The 20573-nt window shown below is 56.6% G+C and overlaps 5 protein-coding genes across 5 annotated transcripts; 3 read left to right on the top strand and 2 right to left on the bottom strand.

Moving 5' to 3' along the window:
- The first annotated feature begins 2426 nt into the window (after positions 1-2426).
- On the top strand, positions 2427-5576 carry MYCTH_2305865 (uncharacterized protein). Its single transcript, XM_003663699.1, has 5 exons — positions 2427-2613; positions 2682-2922; positions 3005-3713; positions 3786-5037; positions 5094-5576. The coding sequence occupies exons 1-5, from the start codon at positions 2606-2608 to the stop codon at positions 5488-5490; spliced, it is 2607 nt and encodes an 868-aa protein (XP_003663747.1). The 5' UTR covers positions 2427-2605; the 3' UTR covers positions 5491-5576.
- Positions 5577-5698: 122 nt separating this feature from the next.
- MYCTH_2305861 (uncharacterized protein) lies at positions 5699-6851 on the bottom strand. Its single transcript, XM_003663698.1, has 2 exons — positions 6475-6851; positions 5699-6391 (listed from the first exon to the last, which is right to left on the bottom strand). The coding sequence occupies exons 1-2, from the start codon at positions 6831-6833 to the stop codon at positions 5908-5910; spliced, it is 843 nt and encodes a 280-aa protein (XP_003663746.1). The 5' UTR covers positions 6834-6851; the 3' UTR covers positions 5699-5907.
- A 1239-nt stretch (positions 6852-8090) lies between these two features.
- MYCTH_2305858 (uncharacterized protein) lies at positions 8091-10970 on the top strand (the record flags this gene model as incomplete). The annotated part of the gene is made up of 1 exon (XM_003663697.1): positions 8091-10970. A coding segment is annotated over exon 1 (2032 nt), but the record flags the coding sequence as incomplete, so codon positions are not given.
- Positions 10971-13169: 2199 nt separating this feature from the next.
- On the top strand, positions 13170-15229 carry MYCTH_2305857 (glycosyltransferase family 31 protein). The gene has a single exon (XM_003663696.1). It carries the CDS (start codon positions 13292-13294, stop codon positions 14999-15001), a length of 1710 nt encoding a protein of 569 aa, XP_003663744.1. The 5' UTR covers positions 13170-13291; the 3' UTR covers positions 15002-15229.
- Positions 15230-15299: 70 nt separating this feature from the next.
- On the bottom strand, positions 15300-17875 carry MYCTH_2134461 (uncharacterized protein). Its single transcript, XM_003663695.1, has 2 exons — positions 17213-17875; positions 15300-17143 (listed from the first exon to the last, which is right to left on the bottom strand). The coding sequence occupies exons 1-2, from the start codon at positions 17634-17636 to the stop codon at positions 15705-15707; spliced, it is 1863 nt and encodes a 620-aa protein (XP_003663743.1). The 5' UTR covers positions 17637-17875; the 3' UTR covers positions 15300-15704.
- Positions 17876-20573: the final 2698 nt, after the last annotated feature.

Below are 20573 nucleotides of genomic sequence, written 5' to 3'. Positions count from 1 at the left end.
GAGGGTCCTATTGAATCCCCTCGCCCTCGATCTGCTATGGGCTCAGCAGGGTGCAAAGAGAGACATTCGAGATATTCCACATCAGCTGGCCCTGTCCTGGCGTGGTTTATACCAGTCTCACAAGGCCGCTCTTTCCAGGGTCCGGAGGCGGCCAGGCTCGCGGCATCCGATATGTTCACCGGAGGAGGAGGAGGCTCGTTACCCGAGACCATGTTGTACGTGGTTTGATATTCATCCGGGAGACCACATATCTTAGGCTCGGGCTGACGGACAACCATGACGCTGGCGGCGGTCTTGTAAACCAGGACTAGCGTGGAGAGAGTCCGAAGTAGCTCGCGCCGCTCCGTCCCCAAGTCGGCGGCTGAGGGAACAGCAGAGTGGGGACGAGGATGCTACATGTGTCAATTTGAAGCTGAAAGCGGCATTTGACATGCCAACACGAGAAGCGCTGCATGCCGGTTCCGATGTGCTCTCGAACGGATGCAATGAATGATATGAGACGGAACGACTGCTGCGGCGCCCAAGTAGTTTTCTGTGAGGCAAACCCCGGATTAAAATTCGACCCTTGACGATCTGCTCAGGTGTCCGTCACCGCTCTGATGATCTGAGCCTATTAGGATGTCAGTTTCGATATGCCGTGTTCCCCCCTTCCACATTTAGCATGCAGGAAACCCGGGCCCAAAGTTCTTGCTCGCTGGCAACCAAGAGCTCGCATTTACCAGGCATAAGCAGCCTTTACTAGGGACTTCCATCCCCTCCCGAAGGAAGAACCAGGGTCGTGGGAGGGTGGTTTTCGTGGGTGCTCCCCCCCCCCCCCCAAAACCAACAACACGGCAACACCGCTCCGCTCCGTGAATCCTTCCCTCACTTCCCTTAGGAGACGGGACGGCCCTCGTAGAACAAAGACGCAGGCTTTGCAGAAGTGCCGGTTTTAGTCAGCCGTGGCCAAGCCGACATACAGCGAGTATAAGGCTAGTCGGGGATCGAGCATTGGATTCGCGCCGCAGCCGCCCTGAAAGCTGCGAGAGTCGGGTTGGCGGGCGCAACCGGCGCCGAACTAGCTGAAGGTGTATGTGCATTCCCAGATACAGACAGGGATAGGATCAGAGTGACTCTTCCACAGAGGCGGGAGTGTTTCACAACATTAAAAAGGCCGATGTGGAAGACTTTGTGGATGATGGATTGGGGATGTCCGAACCGCTTTGGCGAAGTAATTAATGCGCGACCGAAACGCCATACCGGCACAAACGCGGCTAATGTGTAATTACGTTCGAAAGTAATGGAACTTGAGTGGTTGGGTCATTGATGCAGGCATGAGTGTCGCAACCACTGCGCTGGGACGAAAACAGCTCTGCAAAGGTGTTACAGCTTGCAGGTCGCATCCCAGGGAAGGCTCCCCGCTGGAGACGAAAATAGTCCCCAAAGTTGGCCCCAGTCTCGAAACAGTAAATGCAATAGGTCCGGTGCCGAAGGCAGACGAACACCGACGATTGATTGCGGCATGCAGCGCTGTCGGCTTGACAGATCGTCATCGATGTCTGGCCACAAATCCGGGGGTGAGGGGACGAGCGGCGAGTTTGTGACGGGTGTTGCATTGTGAGACCATGCATAATAATTATGACCTGACTGCTGTCCAGTCAACCGGGACAATGATGCAGAGCATGAGCTCCGGCGTCGGGGTTCAAGCAAGGCCTGTGCGTCTCGTTTCTGGTTATGCAGCGCTTGCAGTCTCATCCAGGCGTCTAAACCGAGGCGAGCTTCTGGTAAAGCGACTGGACAACGACGCGTAGATGGCATTGGCCCATTTCGAAAGAGAGGCCAATGGACCTAGTTGAAACAGCGAATATGCGGACGCGTTCGTTGAACTTTCTTGGAGGCCAAAGCCAAGCCGGAACATAGTTAATTAGTGTAAGATGGCCCACGGTGGATGGACCACGAACAAGACTGGCTGCACAAAATCTAGCCGATGACGATACGTAGAGATGGGGGGGAATCAGCTGAAAATTATCAGCTTTTTGTGCGGCGTTGAAGCGGGAGGTTCGTCTCCCATTTATCTCTATCCAGGCTAGCCCTTCTCGTTGATGCTGCCCTGGTCGATTTTAAGCCTGAGAAAGGCTGCTTTGCTTCAAAATAGAGTCGTTCGTACACTAGAGCAAGAAGACGCTCTCAGAAGTCAGTGTGATTGTTGGGACCGCGTGTAGCCAGATTACTGGGGAAGATCTAGAAAATCGCATATTATACGAAGCGTCTGTTGATGAATTGACTTTACAAGTTCCAATTGGCACTGGTTGGAAAACCTGAAGGCCAAAGACAATAACAGGAAACCAGGTGAAATGGGCAGCTTCAGCCTTGGATATAAGGCTGTCAACCCAGTGTGGCTGCATGTGGGGTTTGACTTGGTTGCACAAGCGTTGCCTGGGCCCTGCGCCCGAACTACCCCGCCAAACACTCATCCATCAACCCTCTCCCCAAAAGTTCAGGGGGCCCAGCCCGATGACATCAGCTGCTACAGCTGAGCGCCCAGGGCCCAGAAAAAGGCTTTCCTTTGCGAAACCGAAGCCACTCTCCGGAGCTCTCTGCAGCGCGGAGTCGCAGCATACTGAAAATGACTGCGTGAGTAGCCGACGAACGCTGGCCCGACAAAGATTCTTCGATCTGACCTTTCACGATGATGGCTGCAGCTCCAACATCCTGTCGATTCCTTTCCGGAAGTCGACCCAGATTTCGCTCGCCCCCTCGATCCGCCAGTATATCTCGAAAAAGTATGATCAGCACCCGGACATGTTCCGCCATGACCTCGAAACCATCGACGCCTTGCGCCGGGACGCCGTCAACTCGCGCGACGCCCACCCCAGTGGCATCAAGAGGCTCCAAACATACGCGGGACAACTGGTGTGGATGAGCGGGAAATTCCCGATCGATGTAGATTCCCCTCTCCTTCCCATGCTGCCCGGCCCGGCCCCTCTTCACGAATCGCACACTGACACCAGTACTTGCTGCACAGATTGGCGTCGACTTCACCTGGTATCCCGCGCTCGGTTACCACACCGAACACCCCCTCGTGCAGAATAACCTCAAGTATGAGCTCATGAATATTCTCTTCAACCTCGCCGCGCTATACTCGCAGCTAGCCGTGGCCTCCAATCGGAGCAACACCGAGGGACTCAAAACCGCCGCGAGCTACTTTTCGCAAGCGGCAGGGGTTCTCAACCACATGAAGACCGAGATTCTTCCCGAGCTACGGATGCCCAATCCTCCTGACGACATGGATGAGGCAACGTTGGAGTCTCTGATTCAGTTGTTCTTGGCCCAGAGCCAGGAGTGCTTCTGGCAGAAGGCCGTGATGGACGGGTACAAGGACGCCTCCATCGCCAAGCTGGCGGCGCGCGTCTCGGATCTCTACAACCTGGCAGGCGATGCGGCGATGCGTAGCGAGGCCATCAGCTCGGCTTGGATCCACCACATGAGCGCGAAGCACCACCACTTTGCCGCCGCCGCGCAGTATCGTGCCGCCTGCGATTGTCTGGAGAAGAAACGGTACGGCGAGGAGGTGGCCCGGCTGGCTGATGCCATCGCCTGCGTCAACGAGGGCCTGAGGGAGTGCAAGGGAGGCTACATTAACAAGGCCGTCGTGGAAGACCTCCAGGGTCTCAAGAAACGGTTGGAGAACGACTTGAAACGGGCCGAGAAGGACAACGACGTTATCTACCTCCGTAGGTTTTTTTTTTTTTTTTTTCGTGTGATTTTCTCCCTTCCCTCCATTAAACAGCACTAACTGCCGGTAGAGGTTGTTCCGCCAAAACCGGAGCTGAAGATTCTCGAGCGTGCCAACATGGCCGTTGCACGAGTTCCGCCTCAGGTCGCCAAGCCTTATGAGTATCTGGGAGACCACGCCGAGTTTGGGCCCGCCCTTTTCACCAAGCTTGTCCCATTTTCTGTCCATGTGGCCGTTTCGATATATGACGAGCGGCGGGACCGCCTGGTTAACAACAATATTGTCGCCGAGCTTGAGTCAATGACGGACAAACTGCATGAAATCCTCTCCAGCCTGAATCTGCCCGGTTCACTGCAGGCGCTTGAAAAGCCTTTGGGTTTACCCGGCACGCTTGTCCAACACGCCGACGAGATTCGCCAAGCAGATGCCATCAACCGGCTCCAGCGTGGGCTCACGGATATTGAAAAGCTGTGCGCGAGCGACAAGATGATATTTGAAGAAGGAAAAGCGCTTTTGGCAGCCGAAGAAGAAGAAGACAAGAAGCTGCGGCTGAAACATGGTACCCAGCGCTGGACGAGGCCAGAATCTCGGCTAGATCCGAGTCGTGATGGCGGGGCGAGGTTGTGGAACCAAGCGGCCGAGATCGACGGTTACTTTGCATCCAGTACTTCTAGCGATGCAGTGGTGCGAGAGAAGTTTGCTGCCGTCAAGGATACGCTGGCCATCCTCGCCGGTCCTGATAGGGGGATCATGGACTACATCCCGAATAGCAGGAAAACCGAGATTCCCGAGGCCCTCAAGCCAGCCATAGGAAGGCTGAGAGGAGTGTACAACGATATTTTACGCCTGGAGTCCCGAAGGAGAAAACGGGTCGAATCTCTCAGGGCCAGAAGCCGAGCTGATGACATCAAAACGGATATTCTTGAGGAAGCAGCGCGCCTGGAGCGTACATACCCCAACACCCCCATCGTGCCGGCGCATTTTGAAGATTTCTTCGACAAGCGCCTGGACCGCTTGTACGAGCCCGAGCTTGAGGTGGTAGAGAAGGAGCGTGCAGATCAGGAAAAATTAGTCGCAGACCTCCAGCGCGCCAACCGTGAATTCGAGGCGCAAAAGAGAAGCATAGGGGAGAAGGGGAATCATGAGAGGGAAAAAGCGCTACAGCGGCTCGACAGTGCGTACTACAAGTACAAGGAAATCGTCAGCAATGTCGAGGTTGGGAGGAAGTTCTACAACGATCTGAGTAGGATCGTGGAAGCATTCCGCAACCAGGCGCGCCACTGGGTCAACGAGCGGAGGAAGGAGGCGCGCGCCCTGGAAGAGTAGGTCACCACCAGTTCGTCAGCATGGCCCGATGGTAATAACTAACATATCCCAGTGAAATATCAATGCCGCCGCTTGCATCCCTTTCGCTCGGGCCCCCGCAGTCGCCACAGGCCAATTCGTACCAGAGCCCGAATCCAGCCTCCTACTACACACAGACACAGCCCCCGGAACCGCGTCAAAATAGTGCCCACGCCCACCAGAGCCCGCCACCTGTAGAGGCGCAGATCCAAAGCTGGGCAGACAATGTCCAACAGCAACAACCTCGGCCAAAGCCACCCGTCGCTCCCGTGGCTGCCATGCAAGGTGCGTGGACGCCAGAAATGGGAATAAGATTCTCAGGGCCTCCCGCTGCTGGGGTGAACAGCGCTCCGGCGGCTGGGAGGCAAGGTAGTGGAAACCCTCCAGTAAGAGGAACATGGGATCCGAATTCCGGGATTCGGTTTGGTTAGAAAGGCTGGGGCTTGAAATTAGGGCGCGATGTCAAAGACGGCTTGGTTGTATGTACTGCCGCAAACTGGGAGAAACGTGCCTGGTAATGTGACGCTCTGGTACCTACACGACACAGACATTCTGTCAAGACAACGCCTGCTATAATTAGGCATTTGTGCAGGTGGTATATTATGCTTCTATTTCAACTCTCTATTTTTTCGAAACGGAATCTCCCGTTCCATTCCCATTTCCCGTGCCGGTTTATCAACCTCAACATGTGGATAGAAAGCGATGATTATTCCCAGGCATTAATCGTCATGATCGGGAGGAGCGGCCCGGACTTGATACTAATGATATTACAACCCCGAGCAAGCGCCCATGACATGACTCGATCCCCAACGCCGTCCCAAATTCCTTTCGTAATTAGATCCTGCGACTTACACATTCCCGTGATCCAGCGCGCGGACGATGGCGTAGCTCGTGCCGGCAGCGAGCGCACCGACGATCAGGGTCTGTACCGAGCCCCAAAGGCCGGCCTTGCGGGTGCGGATGGCCAGCCAGTTCTTGAGGAAGCCAAAGATGAGCAGGATGACGACGGTGATGGCGACCGAGACGAGCAGGGCGCGGTCGGTGCGGCTCAGGAAGAAGTAGGGCAGCATGGGGATCAGGCCGCCGACGAAGTAACTCAGCCCCATGGTGGCGGCCGAAGCCCAGGCGCGGCCGACGTCGGGCTCGGGCAGGCGCAGCTCAAAGTCCATCATGAAGCGCACCCACCGGTCCTTGGAGGCCGTCAGCTCGGCCACCAGCGGGGCGGCGGCCTCGCGGCCGACGCCGTAGCGGGCGAGGATGTCGTATATCTCGGTGCGCTCCACGGCCGGGCACGCGTCGACCTCGGCGGACTCGCGTTCCAGTTCGGCTTCCCTGCGGAGACGAGGAAGTCAGGACTAATTAATTCTTCGATTCGTTGGCTTTTCTGGGGGGAAAATGATAATTAATTAACGTACCAATGCTGCCGCTCGGTATCGGCCGCCAGGTAGGCGCCTAGGCCCATACTGATCATGCCGCTGCAGAGCTCGGCGAGGCCGCCCATGATGACGATCCTCGAGTCGCCGAGCGAGGACAGGCCGGCGGTCAGGGCGAAGGGCACCGTCAGGCCGTCCGAGAAGCCGATGATGACGTCGCGCATGATGCTGTCGTACTGGCCCATGTGCGCCTCGACGTGCGGCCGCTCCGGCTGCGGCGCGCTCGATGTCATGCGGTTGACCACCTTGGGGCGGACCCGCGACGATGTCGACGGCGGCGGGCGCTCGGGCGAGCTGAGCTCGGGCGAGAGGAGCGGCGTCTCTTCGGAGGAGTGGGACATTTTTTTTTCTTTGACTTTTTTTGTCCCTGTTTTACGGTCAATTGGCCCAAGCACTTAGCTGTGCGACGGTGATTGAAAGTTCAGTGCTGAGGTTGTCGCGTCGATGAGTCTGGTGAGGTTAAATATTATGTGGCCAGTCTCTTCAGTGCTCACGTTTGTATCGCCGCAGTTGCGGATTGTGAGCGAGAACGGGTCGTCTTCTTGGGGCATCGGGTATCAGAGGGTATTTCCTCACTGCTTTGCAGTTCTTGAACTTGCTCGGCGCTTACTTATCGGCGTCGACTAAGATGTCGCCGTAAAGATGCCCACGATGGTTGTTGTTGCACGCATGGCGTGATAATATTCGAAGCTGGAAGTTGCACACCAGGTGGCGCTCAAAGTGATCCTCCGCAAGGGTTAGGGGTTAGAACCCCAGTCAGCAGAAGTATGTGGAATACTTGGGAAGAAAATGGTGCCTTTTCTTGGATGACGATTACGAACAGGCCGTGGAAGATCAGTGCCAAGTAATAGCTTCAATTGAATCTGCTGGATAAGCCTTCCCTTGACATCGTGAACTCGTCGGGGCAGCTCTTCGAAGCGTCATAGGCTCGCTAATTACAAATGCGTGCATGTAATTGGCCCATGTGGATTGTGCAACACGCAAGCAAAAGAAGTTCATTCCTCCCCTGCGGCCTCCCCTTCACACTTGTGACCTGCTGAGGCTCTGAATCCTCAGAATCCCTCCTACGAATTCTTATCTGATCCTTGGGGTTCGAATCAAGGATTAATTATACAAGAACCGAATCTTGGCGAAAACATACCAGTTGTGCTGCTTTGAAATTCCAATGTTCGAATGCGTTTGCTTTGATTGCTTTCTGATTCCAATCGAATGGCGATCCTGACCGAACTCAGTAGAGTCTGGCATGATGTGCCGAAAACGGCCATATCCATTGTTTCAACCCGCGCCGAATTTGTCTAACAAAGACGGCTCGATCCAAATCACAAAGAACCGGAACGTAGTACTACTGAGCTTCCACAAGAAGAGTTGAACATGACTCGCTACCCTCAAAGCGATTTACTTGGTTTTCCCGACCTAGGAGTCTGAGCAGTGTGGACAGCGTACCAGTTAAAATGCTCGTCAATTCCCGAATAAGACAGGTCCTGTTGCGCATTGCTGGGAAACTCCGTTTCGTTACACAAGGCCGACCTGTCGCAAAGCACTATCACACAGGTCATCAGCTGCATTGGTAGCAAACCAGCAAACGTTCGGGCGACCGGCCATTGACATCAACTAGCCGAGATCGAAACTGTCCAACCTCTTGACCTTTGGCGAAACGAAAACCTTCAGACTCCTTCCTCCCGTAAGCCTTGAGCGCCGAATTTATGGCAGGAGGAAATGCGACCGATAAGAACGAGTCCGTCCCCTTTGGGCGCGTGACAAGAGCTCGGGCGGCGCAAGTAGCCGGCGCTCAAACGAATGAGACAACTCTAATCGATGCTCTCGAGGAACGTGCCTCTATGCTGGGGGAGGCAGCGGTTCAAGGGGCCAAAGTCGGGAGAAAAGCGATCCCCGAGCCCGGGAATGGCACGGCCAGATACGAGACAACAACGCCCACTTCCAGCGGGAAGCGCAAGCGCGAATCTGTGCTGAACGACCCGTCGCCAAAACCAGGGGGGACCTGTGTAAAACAAGGAACGAGGTTGAGAGTGTCGGACCGGCCACATGCTACACAGCATGTCGCACGGAAGGAACTCTATGGAACTTCCGAGTCGTCAGTTGATTCAGCACCGGACGCTGAGCTTGCGAGAAGAGAGAAAGGCCACAGGGGGGCCAGTCTGACGACGGGAATAGGGAGGCGTAATGATGGCGTCTTTTGGCAGCATGTTCCGAGCCCGCGTCTTCGAGATACTGCATCCGTCTCTCCCTCAACGTCGCCCGCGAGGGGGGAAGAAGACCTCAGTGAAGATGGGGAAGCCGATCCCCACGACAAGGAAATGGACGAGGACTACATCCCAACCGGGCCTGGCCCCATGCCAAAGGTTCCCAAGCTCCTCAAAGGCTCCAAGAAACGGCCCAAAAAGCGGCACCCACCTCCAGTCGCCACAGACGCGGCCCCAGGTTTATTTACGCTCCTCGATCCCGCATTCGCAAATAGTTCTTACCATATCTCCCCGGGTTCGGAAACTGGGCCGGCGCAGCCGCCGCCGCCGCCACCGCCACCAGCACCCGACCACACTCCCGAAGCCGATCCCAGAATCTGGGACCTCGGCATCGACCCACCGCCGCTATATTACAGCATCCACAGGGCGCCCGCCCGCCCGGGTAATGTCTATTGCGAGGCGTGCTTCCGCGACGAAGTGGCGCGCTGGGTCCGGGTCCGCGACGGTGTCGTCCGCATCCTGCACCTGCTTGGCGGCGGGGCGGCGCTGCGGGAGTTGCGGAGGCTGTCCAGCGAGGCGGAGCAGGCCGAGCAGCACGCTACGGAGGCGTATCTGGAAAAGCGGTCCGCGAGCCGGGCGAGATTGAGGAGCCCACCGCCCGCGGCATCCGGATGTTTACACCGTCACGGGCCGGGGTCCGAAGGCCAGGGAGGCGAGCACGGCGGAGACGGAAACGCCTGTGCGGCTGCCGGGGGCAGTGTGACGGCAAAGAAGATGATCATCATGGCACATTCCGGCCGCAGCTGGGAAGCACCGCATTTCAGCGAATATATGTCTGAGGTTGTCGGCATTGTACTCCTACGCATTCTTGCTGAGAGGCCCACTGCTGGACTCGCGGAGACGCAGAAGGGTGAAGTGCATAAGCTGCTAGAGGGTTTACGACAGGAAGTCGGCATCGAGCCAAGATTCTTTGACGCTATGACTACGGCATGCAGAGGGATGCTTGTCCAGTGGAGAATGGCGGTAACCATACCGCCCGACGAGAGTCACCCGAGTGGTGTAGACGCGGAATCCAGATGGTGGTGGGAGTTCGACAACGCGTTGCAAGACGCCAGTGACAAGGTCCAACTGTCGACGCATATGCCCTCGCTGTTCGCCAGCACTCTCGCCACAAAAGCTCGCGATGCGGCGATTGCTACTCTCACGGGCCGGGAGGCCGCCACAGCGCAGAACCAGATTACGGTGCTCGAGAACGATCTGCAACCGCGACCAAGCCTCGCTCAGATGGAGAGAATCCTCGGCATGAGCACCCCCAGGAGCCTCTTCCTCCGATCGATCAGCGACAAGCTCGCGGCGGCTAAACGACGCCTCGAGCAGCAGCAGCGCAGCGCCCCCTCTCAAGCCGCCGCCGCCGCTCCCGACACAGGGAGCGGCTCAGGACTCCCGAGCGACGACGCTCTCCTCCCTCCCGCCAAGCGTCGCAAGCTCAGCAACGGCCATGCACCGCCGCGCGATCCGGAAGAGCCGGCACCCCTGGCCTGCATCTACTGCTCCGAATCGGACGCCTCGCGCCGCTACACGGCCCGGCGCGCCTCCTCCTACTACGACGGCGACGCTGCGGGGCAAGCCAGACCGTGGACCAAGACCCTCCGATGGGCCTTCCCCGGTCTCAGCCCCGGCGCCGCGGCACGCGTGCGGCGGGCCGAGGACTGGTTCCGCCTCGTCGCGTCGTCGCGCCCGGTCGAGGTCGTCGACATCTTTGGTTGGGGCCACCACCGCGGTGGTGAAGGTAGCGGCCCACGGTGGGAGGAGCAAGGGCTATTACAGCACCACGAGGTGGAGAATAAGAAAGGGGAGGAGGATGGGGAGGAGGAGGAAGGGGTGATCGAGTTCATGATGGACGTGACCGGGGCCAGGACGAGGGTTGTGCTGGTGCGGATGAAGGGGGTTTTTGAGATCCTTCTTGGCGGGCGTGATGGCTCTTCTGGTGGCCTTGCTGGCGGTGGTGGTGGTGGGAGAGGGAGCCGGGTGCGGTTTGCACCACCGCCTGTTCTCGTCTGTGACACCGGGGTGGTGGTAGAGGCTTGCAGGACGGTGGGGAGGTGGGAGGATTGGAGGGCAGGGGAACTGAAGGGATTCAGGCTGATTTAAAACTCTGGTGTACGGACGTAGTGTGAGCTGATTATCGGATTTGTAGCGGTCGATCGCCAAGTTGTTATTGGTACACTGGGGGGGCGTCGCTATGATGAAAGTGCGTCGGTGGTAGGCATGGCAGGGCACCCAGAGCTTGCAGATACTTTTGGCGGTTGGTTGTTGGCTGTTTGCCGTTTCAAGTAGAGTGAACGAGTGGTCGAGCCTTCGAAAGCGTTCGATCCCATTGAAGACCGCAGAGGAGATAAGATATGCGAGTTAGGGCTCACCTGCCGATTGCAGTGGATAGAACCTGCCGCCGCCTCCACTTTCGACAAGCTGCAGCAGCAGTTTTCTTGTCACCAAGGTCCGGATCCGGCCACTGCGGGTATCAGCCTTTGCCTCTATCACTCCTCATGATCTGTGTGATCAACTCTCTCCCTAAATTGATCTATAAGCTGTGCGCCCCGCTTCTTGCTCACTTGTACAGTACATACTTCTGCAAAGTACCGAGGCACCGATCGCTCTTTGCTTTGGTCCAACTTCTTTACACTAGTGTATAACTAGTACCCCTCCCAACACTTGGCGAGCGGGAGCTAATCAATCCTTGGCGCTTGGCTTTCGTCTTCTTGGCATTAGTAGTTTGCTCCAGCACGGCAATCGTTGCCAGTCGATGAGACAGTTGCTACAAGGTCCTCGTATGTAGGTACGCATGCACATACAAGTGTATTAAGCTTCGCATTTTAACACCCCACGGACACCAGAAGTCATTATCGATCGTGGAGTGTGACCGAGCGGGGGATGAGCGGCCTTGAGGAAATTTTCTAATATATTCTTAAAGAACTGATTGGAGGCGGCCAACCCTGTTAGCGTCGTCGACCGGTTCGCTTGCTGTTACCTGCATCGAGGAGGCTGAAAGAAAGCGCATGGCAATATCATCCAAATACCGTCCTTGCAGATCTCTGCGACCTTTAAGAGCGTGTACTCGTAAAAACGCCTTGGAAGATCTGCATTCCTCAGCGGTCCGTGAATTACGCGAAGGCCCACTTGCACAAAGCTACACTACTGTAGTACGGATTACAAGGGACAGCCCCCAGTTGATCTGAAACCGCTACCGAAGGTCCGACCGAGCCCCGCCGATGACCTCATCGTCAATCCTTAAGGGTAAAGGGCTGGGCTCTGGGCCCTAAATTACGAACCAGAGAGGTGGGTTTGGGCTAAGGATAGCGTACGCGGAGCTAACCGGGCCCCATCGAAGAAGCTCGAGACCGCGATTGGTTTTGCAAAGGGAGATAAAAACAGTTATTTGCGCCCATGACACGAGAGAGGTGGAGGGTGGCTGGGCTTACTGTAGAAGAGCGATTCGTGGCCATTTACGGGCCAACCCCCAACAACAAACTGGGATAATGGTCGAAGATCATGCTGATCTCGGACTAAGTTGTGGAATGCCTTGCCCCAGGGGGCGGTGCATATCCCGCCATCAGGCAAGACGGGTGGCCACAGCGAACCGTGCAAACTCCTGTACATATGTAGTAGATTGTTTGTCTCGGTCGCAGGCCCTCCGACGACTTGCCAAACGGAACTACTCGATTGGCACGCTCCTCCGTGATCACCGAAGCGGTTTACAGCATGTCACATCCTCTAGAGATGGGATCCTCAGGCTTCTTTCCCTTTGGTACCGTCGTTTCATATCGCGGTATTGATAACTCGAATTGGCTCGCACCGTATGAACCCACACCGTGGCGGCTCCACATCCATCGTCTCCTGGCGATGCTTCGTAAACGTAGAAGGTTTGAGAAGTCGATTTTAGCAGCGGTGACTTCCATCCCCACCGTGTGTGGCCGCGTAATGGTGACCCGCTCGAACGACTGTGGAATCACGGCCCTCGTCGGCCAGCGACCCATGAGATGGGCGTTGCAAGTCCCCTGAAGATCGCCGACTACTTGGTGCATCCTTGCTCTCCCGTTTCGGCCCTTGCGATTCCTGAATCAGTCCTCAACATTGTAACACCCGCTCCCGTTGTGCCTTTTTGTGTCCCTGCGTCCTTTTACTCCTTGCGCTCGTTTCGTTTCTGTTTCCCTCGCCTCTCCTATCGCTCACTTGCCCCGTTCCATCCCATCTTTTCGTTTCTGCGAGGTCGTTCTCTGCTATTTGGCGGTCAAAGAAATCTGACATCCAATCCCGCCCGAGAACGAGGGAGCCTAATTAATAGAGATCTTTGCTGAGAACCCTTTCCCTCTTTACTTAATTACTTACGCCACTTGAGCGCGCTTGCCCTCGGCGGGGGCCGGCAAGCCGCGCCTTCCTGACAGACTGCTGAGCCGTCACGCCGTACTTCCAAAGCCGGAGGCGCGATTGCCAATTTCGCTTCTCTCTTCCGCCCCGTGATTCGAAGATCGCCCCTTTGGGCGATTTGGATTTCGACTCACCAGTAAGATCATCTGGGGCCGTATTAACAATAAAGCGCCATGATGGGGTTGGGCGTTGCGAAACACCGGAACCGCTGCTTCAGCATGCGGAATACCTTCACAAGAGCCGTCGTCCTCACGATCGCCATGCTTGCGGTTGGCGGGGTAGTCCTCCGGTCAGACGTGGATGTACAGTCAGCCATCGCCAAGACAGCTGCATCAGCCCGGGAGGCCATGTCGCTGCAAAAACCGTTGGGCCATCCCGAGTCCGCGGGCTGGGGTGGTCCCGTGGACCACCCGCCGAAGCAGGAGGAACAAGACGAGAAGAATGTTACAGCGGAGGATTCCAAGCCGACGCCCTCGAGTTCGTCGCGCGTCATGACTTGCGACTACGACATGGATCGCCTCCGGAGGTGGCAGCAACAATTTGGGCTCCAGGAGACGTTTGAATACACCAAGCGATACATCCAAGCTAGCCGCCAAGACATTCCGAGAAGGTCCATTACGCGGCTCCAGCAGGACTTCCTAGTCGACGCCGTCAAGGTGGTGGACGTGAACAAGGAGTACGAGGCCGAGACGTGCCCGGAGCCCCTCCTTGCGCCCGTTACCAAGTCTCCGTACCCCGCCACGGCCAACGGTTCCGACTTCATGTTTGGCGTCTCAACCACCTACCAGAGATTCACCGACCCCCGGACCAGCCCGATCAACGAGTGGTCCTACTGGCTCACGGACGGCAAGGGCAACTCCAACGGCGGGAAGCTCGTTCTGCTCCTGGTCGACGCCCAACCGGAGGAGCTTGAAGATGCGTACAACAAGCTCAGCTCCGTCGGCATCGACGTGGACGTGTATCGCTCGAGCTCCAGCCTGATCATGGCGGTGCGCTATCTGGCTCTCGCGCCCACCCTCTACAACCACCCCGAACGGCCCCGCAGGAAGTGGTTGGTCGTCTGCGACGACGACACCTTCTTCCCGTCGTTCCACGCGCTCGCCGACAGGTTCGCCCAGTACGACCACGAGAGGCCCATGTACATCGGCACTTTCTCCGAAGACGTCAATAACATTGAGCGCCACGGTCCGCAAGCATTTGGCGGCGCCGGTGTGTTCTTGAGCCGGCCCATGGCCAAGATCATCGCCGAGAACTTCGAGAACTGCAGCTCGGAGCAGAAGATCCAGGAGTCCAACACGGGCTGGGGCCCGCAGGGCGACATCATGCTGCGCAATTGCATCTACCAAAACTCCGAGGTCAAGCTCACGCTGCTCAACGACCTCTGGCAGCTCGACATCATGGGCGACCCGTCCGGCTTCTACGAGTCCGGCATTAAGCCCCTCTCGCTGCACCATTACCGCGGCGGCATCTGGCACCTCGCCCGCCCCTTCCAGTACACCAAGGTGGCGCACGCCTGCGGCGAGGACTGCACCTTCCAGCGCTTCCAGACGGCCGACGGCTTCATCATCTCCAACGGCTACAGCGTCGCCTACTACCCGCGCGGCATCGACTTCGACCTCAACCAGTTCGAGCGGACCTTCCGCGCGGCGCCCGAGGACAAGGGCTGGAACCTCGACTTCCGCATGGGCCCCCAGCGCCCGTCGCTGCACAACACGGGCCGCAAGATCGCCTGGGAGCTGCTCGAAGCCACCGTCAACCCGGACGGCAGCGTCAGCCAGGTCTACGTGGGCAAGCACAACGATTCGCGGTGGACGAACCCCGACGGGACACCAATGAACAATCGCGATGGCATCATTGAGATTGTGTGGCTGCCAGAGGCATGAAGCCTGTTTTCTCCCTTTTCCTTTATACTTCATGCTCTTCCATTCTATGTCGGTGGGGTAAATATACAAAGATGCCCTTCTCTGAGTTCTTCTTTACAGTTTTGCTGCCGGTACGCTGGCCGACCCTAGGGAGGTACATACAGGAATATAGGGTGTTATGATGATGTATTTAGGTAAGTATGCGGGCGGGTCCAGGTCGGCGTTGCTGCAGGGTGCGACAAAGAAATCGCTGGGATGTGTGGTTGGGTTTTGACAAGGCCTTTCTATATGTATTCATACCAGTTGGGAATGAACAGATGAACAGATGTCTTTGATTGCCATGCGACCATGCCGAGGTTCAAGTACCTTGAGGAGGTCTTAATTGCCCAACGTACTTGTAGGGCATAATCATTTCACACTACTAGTTAATGGTAATATCTGTTGCTATAACAATTAATAAGAGAAATATTGTTTCTCAATGTCAAAAACAAGGCGGTCCCGTCGAATGGAAATGGAGAAGCATCAAATACGACTAATAGTCGCTTTGAGTTTCCTAAGTACTAATTCCGCTACGCTAGAAAAACTGCTAATCAAGGTTCTCGAAAATCACATTGAAATAACCGAGCGGAATAGATAAGGTAGACATCCGAGTGGAAAACCAAACGCTTGACGAGGTCAGAGCTGTTGTTCCGCATCACCTCAGATGCGCAATACCTTCTCCCCGTCAATGCAGCCCCGTCTTGCTATCGCCTGCAAAGTGTTTGTACCTCTCGTCCTCCTCGTACGCAGGCGGGAGGTCATCCTCGGCGGGCGGGTCCGAGTACGACGGCGGCGGCGGATAGGCTTCCTCTTCCTGCTGCGCACGCGCCGCCTCGGCAGCGGCTTCGGCAGCCTTTGCTGCCGCCGCGGATGAAGTGCCCACGGCCGGGGGAGGCGCGGCGCCCGAGGAAGATCCGATTCCCAAATCCTTCATCCCCGCCGTGACACCGTACACGCCTTGCGCCGCGGTTGAGCCGGAAGCAGCAGCCGGAGGAGGTCCGGGAGGAGGCGGAGGGGGGACCCACGCGCTCGTCGGCGCCCCGCCCGTCCCAGGTGGAGCGCCAAACGCGGGACTGGGTCCGCCGTACCCGGGACTCACAGTTCCACTGTGTGCAGAATATGGTGGTGCCTGTTGGCCAGCTGCCTCTTGTTGTTGTTGTTGTTGTTGTTGTTGTTGTTGACCATGGCCCTTCCACCCTTGCTCGGCACCCCTCAAGACGTCGTAGAGGACCTTCGCGCCGCCAGGCCAGGTCGACAGGGCCCCTCCATGCTGCTGCTGGGCGAGATTCGCAAGGCTCCGGGCCGGCACCTCACCGCGCAGGATTCTGCCCACCGAAACGCCCTTGCCGTAAACTTCCGCGTTGGCCCTGTCGCGCGGGGCAATGATGGTACCGTCGATCTGCACGCCGGCGTAGAAGCCGCGGGACTTGATGTAGCTGTAGACAGGCTTCTTGAGCGCGTCGCGGAAGGGGCTAGGCCGGCGAGCCGGGTGCTTGCCCTTGCCACCGTCGTCGTAGTCATCCTCGTCTAGATCCTCCGTCACCGGAGGGGTTTGGAACTGCGTGTTATCGGCCGAGAGGGGCGATGGAGCGAGGGTGGCTGCCCCGGACGAGGGGTTGGCGCTGCCTTTGGCTTCTTTTCCTCGTTGTCGGTCGCCGCCAGCGGGTAAACCCCAATCCAAAGCGCCACCTGCGCCGAAGGGCCCAGCAGTAACGGCTAGGTCGGAGCCGAGGCTCACGCGTATCTTGATGAACATGTCGAGGGCCTCGCGCGTGTTGATGACGAGGACGCAGTCGTAAATGTCCACGCCCGCGACGAAACCGGCACCGATAGAGGTGATCTGGATGCCCGAGGGCGGCGACCAGCTGCCGTCGTCGAGACGCGCGATCAGGATGCCGCTGCCGCTGGAACCGGTTGCTTGGAAGCCTAGGCGGACAGCGGTGAAAATTGCGAGGCCCTGGGCGCGGGCGATTACCTTGGAGGGAATGGTCAGGAGGGCGTGGGACTTCTTTGCTTTGCTCGAGGGCGACGCGGGCGGCTTGCTTGATGTCTGTTGAGTACCGGCTGTCTCGGCAGGAGTTGTCGCTGCCGGAGGGACGGCATCGTCGGTATAGATGCCCTCCTCTGGAAAAACAAAAGGTCAGTCAGCGGGCGGCGATGCATGGGTGGTGGCTTTTCAACAGTGTTGCTTACTGCAAAAGCTCCTGAGAATCCTGGCCGCCTTCTCGCATTCCTTGTCTAGAGACTCTGGCATGAAGCCTTCGGATCCAAATTTGTTCGCAAGGGCGTTGACGGGGCCGGCAACCTTGCTGGTGATAGCATGGCCGAACGCGGAAAGCCTGTTCGACTTCTTCTTTGCTTCTCCTTCGCCTTCCTCACCATGATGGCCATGGCCGTGACCCCATTTTGGAGGATGCTCGTCAACCGGGGATGCGTTGTAGATGTCTTCCTCTGCAGCTGCCGGTGGGGGCGCGAATTCTGGAACAGGGTAATCGGGAAGGGGAGTCTCGTCGGGGTGCTTCGGGGGGCTCGTTTGCGTGGTCTGTACCGGCGGCGGACCTGGAGGCGGAGGCGGAAAATACTGCTGCTCGGCCGATTTCTTCTCGTTTGAGCTCATCTCGTCGGTTCTGAAGAGTAGCCGATGATTTGGCTGTCGATGGGGTGATGGAGCACGGGAGCTGAAGGCGTGGTGCAACACTGCAGCAGGAATGAAGGCGGGGGTCTCTGAGTGGTCTCTCTGCTCCTGTTTATACAGAAAACGGGTTTCGAAAGAGATCGCTTGCGACGGAGAACTGCTTCGGGCAAAATGGATTATGGAAGACTAACCTATGCGTGTGCAGTTTTGGTGATTTTATCTGTCGAGCTGGTCATGGTCCAGATCTAAGGCTCCGTTGTTGCTGAGCTCAGGTACCCGTGGAGTTGAGGAGGGGCGAGCTGTGCCAAACGTCATAACGTGGCGCGGCTGTGGCACCACCTAACTCACAGCCCACATGCCGCGCGCCAACAAAGAGTTAAATAGGTGGCAGTGCTGGAGGGCACTGTGGGGCTGCGGCTTCCAAAGAAACGCGGCATTCCCTGTAATTCCTCGGCTTTCTATTCTGTTTTCTTTCGCCGTTGATGGGTATCGGATGAAACACATGCATACACTAAGGCATAGAGACTAGACGACTGTTGTCGCAAAAGAATGCCTACAGTATCCGAAAGCTGTACAAATATAGCTTTCCGCTCTTTTGAGGCTCGGTCCTTCAGCAACCTTAGCGCCTGATCGCTGAAAACTGTCATGGATGTCAACCAGTCAGTCGATCGCTAGTTGCAAATGGGAAGTTATGCCTTAAAATGGGACGAAAGTGATTGAGCTACCAGAAGGCCGCAAGTATTAACAGGCAGACTACAACAAGTCCTAACTAAGCAGTTTCAATCACAATGAACTTCGTTTTCCTTCGTGTCAAGGCCTCATGATAGTATAATTATTGATTTAATAGAGCTCGAGGAACCATGTCCTGGAGCCGTGAGGGGAAGTGGACGGGGCCGTCTCTATCTCCTAAGACATGATTACCTTCTGAGACATACTTATCATGGGCAGCAGATCGACTAATTGCCTCCTCCATCACGGCGGAAGGTGTGTGTATTTATAATACGTCGCCGGCAATGTAGGAAACAGGCTTGCCTAGGTAAGGTACCTTGGGTAAGCTAGGCGACCCTGCAGATTCAAGCCTCATTCCATGTCACTCAACTTATCTGGGCTTCAAGCAGCGGCTCTTCCTTGACGTAGCTCGCAGTGGACTGCATCTGAAGAGCAGTCTACTGCGGGCCATTTTTCAGATATTGCCAACACTTTGAAGTAGAACGTGAGGTAAGAGGGATGATTACTGCTCTTCAGCGCAAACGTTTTGTGCAAGTGGCGCCGTTAGCGTTTGAAAATGTCTTCATGTCTTTGGCGACGCCAATTATTCGTATTACGGTCTTCGACTGATTTGCAGTCGGCACTGAGACGTCCACGCTGAGCAAACAAGGCAAACATGAATCATCACCAACCACCTTAGCTTGGCATGGGTGTTGTTGGTCAGATGGGTGGTTTGTCCTACACTAATAGGGGGCAATAATTGAACAGACTCAGTTGCGGTCAGCAACTGGAACACACATAGTGTAATAGCCATCGCAGAACCGGAAGGTCCGGAATGCTCATTCAACCCCGTGACTGTCCGCCTACACGGAAAACCTCGGCAAGTACAGGCCCGAAAAGCGCGGTGCTCGGGCTGTCTGAAGTTGCGAGTCGGCGCTGTGAAGGATGAGATTGATTAGACATGGCTTTGTCAAGAATCAATCGGGGTCAACGCAGTGTGGCATCTCTACACCTCCCTTCTCGAGCTATGTCCCGCAACATAGATGGCCTCCTTTAAGGTCTCGACATGGCGACTATCTGAAACTGAGAGAGAGGCGCGAATCACGCAAGTGCCTCGTCCGGTACTCGGCAAACTCGGCAAAGACGAGAAAGGTTCAGGGGTAATTACTATTATCTCTTGTTCTTTCTTGACCGGCACTTTCGTCACACTCTTTCTCCTCGTCGCCCGTACCTCTGCCTCCGTATTATCTTTTTTTTCCTTTGCTTAAGGCGGCCGGGGGGGGGGGGGGGGTTGGACGTTGCTGTGCAACGCATACTGCGAGGCCAGCCGGGGTGTAGCGTTGTGTTCCTATTTCTTTGAGACCTTCTGGGTTGGTTTCCCTCGGGACCTAGATTTAGGACGTAATACACCTAAGCCCGAGACGTTCCGACTTGGTTCCATGCTCCTTTCCATGCAAAATGTGGCGATACAGACTGTCCGATTTGGGTGTGCATGGGCTTCCCGGCTTCCTCACTAGCGCCCGTTAGCAGCTTATCTTTGGGGGCCAGTGGCTGACCGTTTCCCGCTATGCCCGGGGAGCAGTGCGATGAGATGAGAGGTTAACTGCACGTCAGCAGGAGCTGTCGGGGCGGATTGCGTGGGCGCCACGCGGCGCGCCCCGGGGGGGGGGGGGGGGGGTGGTTGGGGATTGGGGGGTTGCGATTATCGCGCGGCTTGCTGTCCGGATCGTTGATGGTTTTGGCAATTAATTGCTAGCGGAGTTCCCTCACGTCCGCTGAGGGTTCACTAATCCGGAAATAAAACGCACGTGGTAGAACCTGGCAGCAAGGTACAGTACTGTCCGTGCGGAGGAAGCTGCACATGCAGGTGCCGTGGTGTCTCAGGCGGTGTCTCAGGCTGCCTGGATTGTAAGGAAGGCGAAGGCCGGGGGAACGTGCTCAGCATGTGTTGGTGTATGTATGTATGTATGTATGTACATACAACTTCAAGTATGTAGTGTAATTCGCACACACACTGGGTCATCGTGATTTCTATTCGCGGAGGTAACTTGCGAGAGCGATTGCTAATGGCTCAGGTCTTCTTCGCAGGGGGGGTTGTCAAAAATAAGTGATTTGTGGCGCTCGCTAAGCCGCTTGAATTCCTGCCGGAGGTCTTTCCCTGGAGCTCGGCTCGGGCTTGCCCGCCGCCCGCTCCTGCCGCCCTGCGCTCTC

Source organism: Thermothelomyces thermophilus, chromosome 4, assembly GCF_000226095.1.
Source record: "Thermothelomyces thermophilus ATCC 42464 chromosome 4, complete sequence".
In the NCBI taxonomy this organism is placed as follows: Eukaryota; Fungi; Ascomycota; class Sordariomycetes; order Sordariales; family Chaetomiaceae; genus Thermothelomyces; species Thermothelomyces thermophilus.
The sequence above is the reverse complement of the archived record's forward strand: the minus strand, read 5'-3'. Positions and strand labels throughout refer to the sequence as shown.